The 9,943-nt window shown below is 55.2% G+C and overlaps 1 protein-coding gene across 3 annotated transcripts in view; it reads right to left on the bottom strand.

Moving 5' to 3' along the window:
• egflam (EGF-like, fibronectin type III and laminin G domains) overlaps positions 1 to 9,943 on the bottom strand; it is a 143,575-nt gene that overhangs the window by 115,383 nt on the left and 18,249 nt on the right. For all 3 annotated transcript variants that reach the window (XM_078215208.1, XM_078215209.1, XM_078215207.1), the window contains exon 6: positions 9,586 to 9,721. In XM_078215208.1, coding sequence (XP_078071334.1) covers positions 9,586 to 9,721 — 136 coding nt within the window. The remainder of the gene's footprint in view (positions 1 to 9,585; positions 9,722 to 9,943) is intronic.

The following is a 9,943-nucleotide window of genomic DNA, read 5'->3' as shown; positions in this document are numbered from 1 at the left end:
GGTCAGTGTGTGAGTGTGTGTGTGTGTGTGTGGGTCAGTGTGTGAGTGTGTGTATGTGTGTGCAGGTCAGTGTGTGAGTGTGTGTGTGTGGGTCAGTGTGTGTGTGTGTGTGGGTCAGTGTGTGAGTGTGTGTGTGGGTCAGTGTGTGAGTGTGTGTGTGGGTCAGTGTGTGAGTGTGTGTGTTTGTGTGTGGGTCAGTGTGTGAGTGTATGTGCGCGTGGGTCAGTGTGTGTGTGTGTGTGTGTGTGGGTCAGTGTGTGAGTGTGTGTGCGCGTGGGTCAGTGTGTGAGTGTGTGTGCGCGTGGGTCAGTGTGTGAGTGTGTGTGTGTGTGTTTGTGTGGGTCAGTGTGTGTGTGTGGGTCAGTGTGTGTGTGTGTGTGTGTGGGTCAGTGTGTGAGTGTGTGAGTGTGTGTGCAGGTCAGTGTGTGAGTGTGTGTGTGTGGGTCAGTGTGTGTGTGGGTCAGTGTGTGAGTGTGTGTGTGGGTCAGTGTGTGAGTGTGTGTGTGGGTCAGTGTGTGAGTGTGTGTGCGCGTGGGTCAGTGTGTGAGTGTGTGTGTGTGTGTGTTTGTGTGGGTCAGAGTGTGTGTGTGGGTCAGTGTGTGTGTGTGTGTGTGTGGGTCAGTGTGTGAGTGTGTGAGTGTGTGAGTGTGTGTGCAGGTCAGTGTGTGAGTGTGTGTGTGGGTCAGTGTGTGTGTGGGTCAGTGTGTGAGTGTGTGTGTGGGTCAGTGTGTGAGTGTGTGTGTGGGTCAGTGTGTGAGTGTGTGAGTGTGTGTGTGGGTCAGTGTGTGAGTGTGTGTGTTTGTGTGTGGGTCAGTGTGTGAGTGTGCGTGTGGGTCAGTGTGTGAGTGTGTGTGCAGGTCAGTGTGTGAGTGTGTGTGTGTGGGTCAGTGTGTGTGTGGGTCAGTGTGTGAGTGTGTGTGTGGGTCAGTGTGTGAGTGTGTGTGTGGGTCAGTGTGTGAGTGTGTGTGTGGGTCAGTGTGTGAGTGTGTGAGTGTGTGTGCAGGTCAGTGTGTGAGTGTGTGTGTGTGGGTCAGTGTGTGTGTGGGTCAGTGTGTGAGTGTGTGTGTGGGTCAGTGTGTGAGTGTGTGTGTGGGTCAGTGTGTGAGTGTGTGAGTGTGTGTGTGGGTCAGTATGTGAGTGTGTGTGTTTGTGTGTGGGTCAGTGTGTGAGTGTATGTGCGCGTGGGTCAGTGTGTGAGTGTGTGTGTGTGTGTGGGTCAGTGTGTGAGTGTGTGAGTGTGTGTGTGGGTCAGTGTGTGAGTGTGTGTGTTTGTGTGTGGGTCAGTGTGTGAGTGTATGTGCGCGTGGGTCAGTGTGTGAGTGTGTGTGTGTGTGTGTGGGTCAGTGTGTGTGTGTGTGGGGGTGAGTGTGTGTGGGTCTGTGTGTGTGTGTGGGGGTGAGTGTGTGTGGGTCTGTGTGTGTGTGTGGGGGTCAGTGTGTGAGTGTGTGTGTGTGGGTCAGTGTGTGAGTGTGTGTGTGGGTCAGTGTGTGAGTGTGTGTGTGGGTCAGTGTGTGAGTGTGTGTGTTTGTGTGTGGGTCAGTGTGTGTGTGTGTGTGGGGGTGAGTGTGTGTGGGTCTGTGTGTGTGTGTGGGGGTCAGTGTGTGAGTGTGTGTGTGTGTGGGTCAGTGTGTGAGTGTGTGTGTGGGTCAGTGTGTGTGTGGGTCAGTGTGTGAGTGTGTGTGTTTGTGTGTGGGTCAGTGTGTGAGTGTATGTGCGCGTGGGTCAGTGTGTGTGTGTGTGTGTGTGTGGGTCAGTGTGTGAGTGTGTGTGCGCGTGGGTCAGTGTGTGAGTGTGTGTGCGCGTGGGTCAGTGTGTGAGTGTGTGTGTGTGTGTGTGTTTGTGTGGGTCATTGTGTGTGTGTGTGGGTCAGTGTGTGTGTGTGTGTGTGTGGGTCAGTGTGTGAGTGTGTGAGTGTGTGTGCAGGTCAGTGTGTGAGTGTGTGTGTGTGGGTCAGTGTGTGTGTGGGTCAGTGTGTGAGTGTGTGTGTGGGTCAGTGTGTGAGTGTGTGTGTGGGTCAGTGTGTGAGTGTGTGTGCGCGTGGGTCAGTGTGTGAGTGTGTGTGTGTGTGTGTGTTTGTGTGGGTCAGTGTGTGTGTGTGGGTCAGTGTGTGTGTGTGTGTGTGGGTCAGTGTGTGAGTGTGTGAGTGTGTGAGTGTGTGTGCAGGTCAGTGTGTGAGTGTGTGTGTGGGTCAGTGTGTGTGTGGGTCAGTGTGTGAGTGTGTGTGTGGGTCAGTGTGTGAGTGTGTGTGTGGGTCAGTGTGTGAGTGTGTGTGTGGGTCAGTGTGTGAGTGTGTGTGTTTGTGTGTGGGTCAGTGTGTGAGTGTGCGTGTGGGTCAGTGTGTGAGTGTGTGTGCAGGTCAGTGTGTGAGTGTGTGTGTGTGGGTCAGTGTGTGTGTGGGTCAGTGTGTGAGTGTGTGTGTGGGTCAGTGTGTGAGTGTGTGTGTGGGCCAGTGTGTGAGTGTGTGTGTGGGTCAGTGTGTGAGTGTGTGAGTGTGTGTGCAGGTCAGTGTGTGAGTGTGTGTGTGTGGGTCAGTGTGTGTGTGGGTCAGTGTGTGAGTGTGTGTGTGGGTCAGTGTGTGAGTGTGTGTGTGGGTCAGTGTGTGAGTGTGTGTGTGGGTCAGTGTGTGAGTGTGTGTGTTTGTGTGTGGGTCAGTGTGTGAGTGTATGTGCGCGTGGGTCAGTGTGTGAGTGTGTGTGTGTGTGTGGGTCAGTGTGTGAGTGTGTGTGTGGGTCAGTGTGTGAGTGTGTGTGTTTGTGTGTGGGTCAGTGTGTGAGTGTATGTGCGCGTGGGTCAGTGTGTGAGTGTGTGTGTGTGTGTGTGGGTCAGTGTGTGAGTGTGTGTATGTGTGTGCAGGTCAGTGTGTGAGTGTGTGTGTGTGGGTCAGTGTGTGTGTGTGTGTGGGTCAGTGTGTGAGTGTATGTGCGCGTGGGTCAGTGTGTGAGTGTGTGTGTGTGGGTCAGTGTGTGAGTGTGTGTATGTGTGTGCAGGTCAGTGTGTGTGTGTGGGTCAGTGTGTGTGGGTGGGTCAGTGGGTGTGTGTGTGTGAGGGGGAGGGGGAGGTGAGGCAGGGGAAGGTGGGTATTAGTGAGCAGCCGGGACCACTGACACCAATCTGTCAGCTTTGTTTAGTGCCCCAGTGAGGTACATTTATTGGTAGAAAATGAGACACAGATGGTGAAACGAATTAAACATTTAAGCAGCATGTCAACAAACCGGTAGCACTTCCCCCTCCCCCACGCTCCGCGTCTCCAGACAGAGCACTCTGGAGCTGAGGCTCAGACACTCCGAGCAATGGCCCACCACACACACCCACCAGGAGGCCTTTCAGCCCAACCTGCAGATCCAGTCCGAATTCTCCCAAATCCCATCTCTCCGCAGGGACACAGAATCCTCCTCAAAACCTTCCTCCCTGGAAAAACTATTCTCCAGCTGGATTCTGCAGCGACGTCACTCCATCTCACAAGAACAGAGGAGCATGGGATTTAGGAGCAGGAGTGGGCCATTCAGCCCATCGAGCCTGTTCAACCCCCTTCCATAAGATCATAGAATCATCGAATCCCTACAGTGCAGGAGGAGGCCATTTGGCCCATCGAGGCTGCACCAACAACACCCCCCAGACCCTACCCCATGTATGTTCCCCAATAATCCCCCTGACACTAAGGGTGAATTTAGCATGGCCAATGCACTGAACCCACACACCGGGAGATGGGGACAATGGGGGATAGAATTTTAGATGTTCAAGTTGTAGAGGAGGTGAGTTCAAAGTGGAGATATAAGAATTCACATCGGCAAGCTAAACGCCCTGGTAGGCCAGTCGTAGATCGAAGGAGGTCAAAGGGGAAATTTGCTAGAACGTTCCAGCTGTTCAGAGCGACAGGATCTTTCCATCCCACCACAGCGGCCATCGCTACGGGTTCCCCTGTGGTGTGAGCTTTGTTAAAGTTTATTCATTACTGTCACAAGTAGGCTTACATTAACACTGCAATGAAGTTACTGTGAAAATCCCCTAGTCGCCACACTCTAGTGTCTGTTCAGGTACACGGAGGGAGAATTTAGCATGGTCAATCCACCGAATCAGCACATCTTTCAGACTGTGGGAGGAAACCGGAGCAAGCGGAGGAAACCCACGCAGACACGGGGAGAGCGTGCAGACTCCGCACAGACAGTGACCTAAGCCGGGGATTGAACCCGGGTCCTTGGTGCTGTGAGGCAGCAGTGCTAACCACTGTGCCATCCAAGGTGAGGTGGATTCAATGGGAAAGCCCATTGGCAGTGGGGGGACCAGGAGATCTGGAGGCCGGTGAATTACGCGCCGCCTCCCACCGTGAGAAACAGTCTGGGGGGGGCAGAAAATTCACCCCCGCCCCCCCTCCACTCCCCCACTCACCCCCCTCACCACGGTATATCAAAGGCCGTTCGCTTCCCAGAATGGAGGGGAGGACAACAGCCAGCTGGGAAACAAAGCTCTCCCGAGAACAGAATTCTATGCTCCAAACAGCTGATAGAAACACTACCAATCAAATAACATAAGAACATAAGAACTAGGAGCAGGAGTAGGCCATCTGGCCCCTCGAGCCTGCTCCGCCATTCAATAAGATCATGGCTGATCTTTTCGTGGGCTCAGCTCCACTTACCCGCCCGCTCACCATAACCCTTAATTCCTTTACTGTTCAAAAATTTATCTATCCTTGCCTTAAAAACATTCAATGAGGTAGCCTCAACTGCTTCACTGGGCAGGGAATTCCACAGATTCACAACCCTTTGTGTGAAGAAGTTCCTCCTCAACTCAGTCCTAAATCTGCTCCCCCTTATTTTGAGGCCATGCCCCCGAGTTCTAGTTTCACCCGCCAATGGAAACAACTTCCCTGCTTCTATCTTATCTATTCCCCTCATGATCTTATATATTTCTATAAGATCTCTCCTCATTCTTCTGAATTCCAATGAGTATAGCCCCAGTCTACTCAGTCTCTCCTCATAAGCCAACCCTCTCAACTCCGGAATCAACCTAGTGAATCTCCTCTGCACCCCCTCCAGTGCCAGTATATCCTTTCTCAAGTAAGGAGACCAAAACTGTACACAGTACTCCAGGTGTGGCCTCACCAACACCTTTTACAGCTGCAACATAACCTCGCTGTTTTTAAACTCCATCCCTCTAGCAATGAAGGACAAAATTCCTTCAAAAGAAAAATTGCCTCAACTTGAGGATAGCTGGTGGGTGGTTGCTGGATTTACCTCAGAGTTACAGGACATGGGATTTTGATTTGGGAAAAGGCACCGCTCTCCAGAGAGCAAAATTCCAGACTCACCCAACGACCTTCTGAGATTAAAAAGAATTCCCATCTCTGATTACAAACTGTGTCTCCCTGTTCTAATCTCCCCAACAAGAGCAGACGTCCACTCTGTGTGCACCCTCTCAATTCCCCTCCCGATCTTCCCTGCTTCAATAGATCATCCCTCTCTCATTCTTCTAAATTCCACTAGGTATGGGTCCGACCTGATCAACATTTCCTCGTAAAATATTATCGCTAGACCCCTACCCTCTCCCTCCTCACCCCCTCCCCCCTCACCTCTCCCTCCTCACCCCCTCACCTCTCCCTCCTCACCCCCTCCCCTCTCCCTCCTCACCCCCTCACCTCTCCCTCCTCACCCCCTCCCCTCTCCCTCCTCACCCCCTCCCCACTCCCCTCTCCCCCCTCACACCCTCCCACTCACCCCCTCCCTTCTCCCCCCTCACCCTCTCCCTCATCACCCCCTCCCCCCTCCCTCCTCACCCCCTCCCTCCTCACCCCCTCCCCCCTCACCCCCTCTCCCTTCCCTCCTCACCCCCTCCCCTCTCCCCCCTCACCCCCTCTCCCTTCCCTCCTCACCCCCTCCCCTCTCCCTCCTCACCCCCTCCCCTCTCCCTCCTCACCCCCTCCCCTCTCCCTCCTCACCCCCTCCACCTCCCTCCTCACCCCCTCCCCTCTCCCTCCTCACCCCCTCCCCTCTCCCTCCTCACCCCCTCCCCTCTCCCTCCTCACCCCCTCCCCTCTCCCTCCTCACCCCCTCCCCTCTCCCTCCTCACCCCCTCCCCTCTCCCTCCTCACTCACCCCCCTCTCCCTCCTCACCCCCTCCCCTCTCCCTCCTCACCCCCTCCCCTCTCCCTCCTCACCCCCTCCCCTCTCCCTCTCCCTCCTCACCCCCTCCCCTCTCCCTCCTCACCCCCTCCCCTCTCCCTCCTCACCCCCTCCCCTCTCCCTCCTCACCCCCTCCCCTCTCCCTCTCCCTCCTCACCCCCTCCTCACCCCCTCCCCTCCCCACCCCCTCCCCCTCCCCTCCCCCTCCTCAACCCCTCCCCTCCCCCTCCTCAACCCCTCCCCTCTCCCTCCTCACCCCCTCCCCGCTCCCTCCTCACCCCCTCCCCTCTCCCTCCTCACCCCCTCCCCTCTCCCTCCTCACCCCCTCCCCTCTCCCTCCTCACCCCCTCCCCTCTCCCTCCTCACCCCCTCCCCTCTCCCTCCTCATCCCCTCCCCTCTCCCTCCTCACCCCCTCCCCTCTCCCTCCTCACCCCCTCCCCTCTCCCTCCTCACCCCCTCCCCTCTCCCTCCTCACCCCCTCCCCGCTAGACTAATAATCAGAGGCTCAGCTAATGTTCGAATCCCGCTGCGGCAGATGGTGGAATTTGAATGTCAATAAAAAACCTGGAATTAAGAACCTACTGATGACCATGAAACCATTGTCGATTGTTGGACAAACCCATCTGGTTCATTAATGTCCTTCAGGGAAGGAAATCTGCCGTCCTTACCCGGTCTGGCCTACATGTGACTCCAGAGACACAGCAATGTGGTTGATTCTCAACTGCCCTCCAAGGGCAACTAGGGATGGGCAATAAATGCTGGTCAGCCAGCGACACCATAAAATAAAATAAACCCCAGAATCAGTCGAGTGAATCTCAAAACCAGGATTTGACCCTCCCTCCTTCCACTGGCAACATCTGGGGCAAGGGAACCGACAGTTGAACGGTCCTGTCTCTCCCTGGTATCTGGAGGATGGTGTGTAGCATCCCCTCCCCCTCCTCACTCCCCTCCCCTCCCCCTCTGCCCCCCCTCTCCTCTCCCACCTCAGCCCCCTCCCCTCCCCCTCATCAGCCCCCTCCCCTCCCCCTCCCCATCCACATCACCCTCCCCTCCCCCTCAGCTCCCTCCCCTCCCCCTCCACCTCCACATCCACCTCCCTCCCCTCCCCCGTCCCCCTTCCACCTCACCCTCACCCCCCTCCCCTCTCCCCGTCACCCCTCCCCATCTCCCTCCTCACCCCCTCACCCCTCCCCTCTTACCCCTCCCCTCTTACCCCTCACCCCCTTCCCCCTCCCCATCTCCCTCCTCACCCCCTCTCCCCTCACCACCTTCCCACTCCCCTCTCCCTCCTCACCCCCTCCCCTGCCTTGCCTTCCGCCCCACATTCCCTCCTGGCAAACAGCTCCGGGTTTTGGTCAGTGTCACACAGCGAGGGAATGTCCTCACCTCAGCACCTCCCTCCCTGTCCTTGCTGTGAGATCATCGCCCCACCCAGTCTCCAATCTGGATCTATTTGATTTGATTTGATCTGATTTGATTTATTATTGTCACGTGTATTGGGATACAGTGAAAAGTATTGTTGGCAGCAGGGAAGAAGCTGTTCTTGAGTCGGATGGTACGTGACCTCAGACTTTTGTATCTTTTTCCCAACGGAAGAAGGTGGAAGAGAGAATGTCCGGGGTGCGTGGGGTCCTTAATTATGCTGGCTGCTTTCCCGAGGCAGCGGGAAGTGTAGACAGAGTCAATGGATGGGAGGCTGGTTTGTGTGATGGATTGGGCTACATTCACAACCTAGCCAATAGCGTATCCAATAATACTGCCCCCCCCCCTCAACCTCTGCCCTTCACCTTCCTGCTCCCCCCACCTCCACCCCTGCAACCTCCCAACTCCAGCTAAATCACCAGACTTGCACAGAGCAGAAACTGGGAGCCTTCATGGTCTAGGCCGGCTGTTCAACTGTGATGGCCTCACAACAGGGAGCAGCTTCGACCTTGCACAATACTCCAGGGTTCGAGTGTGGCGGGGGAAGCCTAGATCGATTCCCTCTCCCTCTCTCCCCTTTCCCTAGCCTGGGATGACCCAGGGAAACAGCAGCCCTCCCCCAGCCTGGTGACTGTTCTTGGGCGACACCATTGAACTTGGAGGAGGGTTGACCCGGTCTCCTGGAGGCCAGGCCCCAGGCGAGGTGTGGGAGCCTTAGCTGATACAAGGGACCCGGTCAGTAACCATGGGTTACGGGAGCCTGGGGCCTAACAGGTTTTAAAGAGAGAGGGATCCTGAGGCAGTTTAAATTCTGGGAACAAAACTAGTTCAGGCCCTAACAATCCTGGCAGACTCTGCTGGAAACTCCCCGCATGTCACAGCAATTTTCCCCTTTTTAAATAAAGGCATTTCCTTTTGGTCGCGAGGAATTTTATTTATTCCCTCTGGTAGGGGACAGGAAGTGGTGAAGGAGGCGGTGGGCGGGGGAGGAGTGGGGGGGGTGCCGTGGGGGGGCGGGGGGAGGGGGTCCATTACAAACAGTAAGTGGTGTCTGGCATGCTGTTACTGTTTGACTAGAGGGCAAAGTCACTTTGTGCTGGACTCTCAGAGTCTGCTATTAGAGCTCCCCAGTCAGGAAACCACAATGGCCTCTTTCAGTCAATCTTCCCCGAATGAGGGCAGTGTCAAATGGGTTTGAATTGGAGCCAGTCAGTCGCTGAATAAACGGTCTCCTGTGCGCACGAGACCCCATTAAAGTCTCCAATTTATAAGCCAGAGTCAGATAATGAACCTTAACCCAAACATTCCTTGGAAGAAGGTTTCATTGTGACATTAACCACTCCAGAACAATTGGCACAATCTTAAAATTTACAGCGAAGCCACTGGAGATGGTAAGAAGCATTTCTTCACACAGCAGAGTCAGATAAATTTCTCTCTCCAAAAAGCTGCTGATGTTCAGTCGAAAATGTCAAAGCTCAGATTGATGGATGCTTGTTGGGTGAAAAGGGTTTAAGGGTTACGGAACTAAGGCAGGTGGATGAAGTTAAGGTTCAAATCAGTTGTCACTGAGTGGCAGAACAGGGGTGGCGCAGTGGTTAGCACTGCTGCCTCACAGCGCCAGGGACCCGGGTTTGATTCTGGCCTCGGGCCACTGTCTGTGTGGAGTTTGCACATTCTCCCCGTATCTGCGTGGGTTTCCTCCGGGTGCTCCGGTTTCCTCCCACAGGTTAGGTGGATTGGTCACGTTAAATTGTCCCTAAGTGTCCAAAGGTGTGCAGGTTAAGTGGAATAGCTTTGCTAAATGTGCGGGGTTACAGGGAAAGGGCAGGTGGGAGAGGGGGTTGGGCTGGGCCTGAGCAAGATGCATTTCGGAGAGTCAGTGCAGACTCGATGGGCTGAATGGCCTCCTTCTGCTCTGTCAGGAGTCTATGGACTCAAGGGGTTGAGTTGCCTCCTCCTGTTCCTTTGCCTCCTCAGTTCAGACAGCTGTCTGGTTGGGTCACCGTCTCCTCAGCCACCCCTGGAACCCCAGTTCCCAACACTCACCGGGTATATTCCACTGTGTAATACAGCAGCGGCGAACTCCCGGCCTGTAGCCCTGGCTTCCATGACAAAGCCACCTCCGAGTCGGACACAGCCGCGGCCTCGGGCCTCGATGGGACATCCGGCGGTGAGCACCGTTCTGTAGAAAGAGGAATGTGCAGAGGACTCATCAACAATCTCCACAGGCAAGAAGACCATCCAATCGCATAGCTTTCATTGACAGCCATTAGACTCCAGGCCAGAGTTCCTCATTCATGTCGATCCACTCACTTCCTGAAAGCCAATAGGAGTTCAGGTCCCAGGAGAATGGAGGTGATTGGGTCATTTTCCTCGGTTAGTCACCCCTGGGGACCCAGTGGGT

This window comes from Mustelus asterias, chromosome 6 (genome assembly GCF_964213995.1).
Source record: "Mustelus asterias chromosome 6, sMusAst1.hap1.1, whole genome shotgun sequence".
NCBI classification, from domain to species: Eukaryota; Metazoa; Chordata; class Chondrichthyes; order Carcharhiniformes; family Triakidae; genus Mustelus; species Mustelus asterias.
The sequence above is the reverse complement of the archived record's forward strand: the minus strand, read 5'-3'. Positions and strand labels throughout refer to the sequence as shown.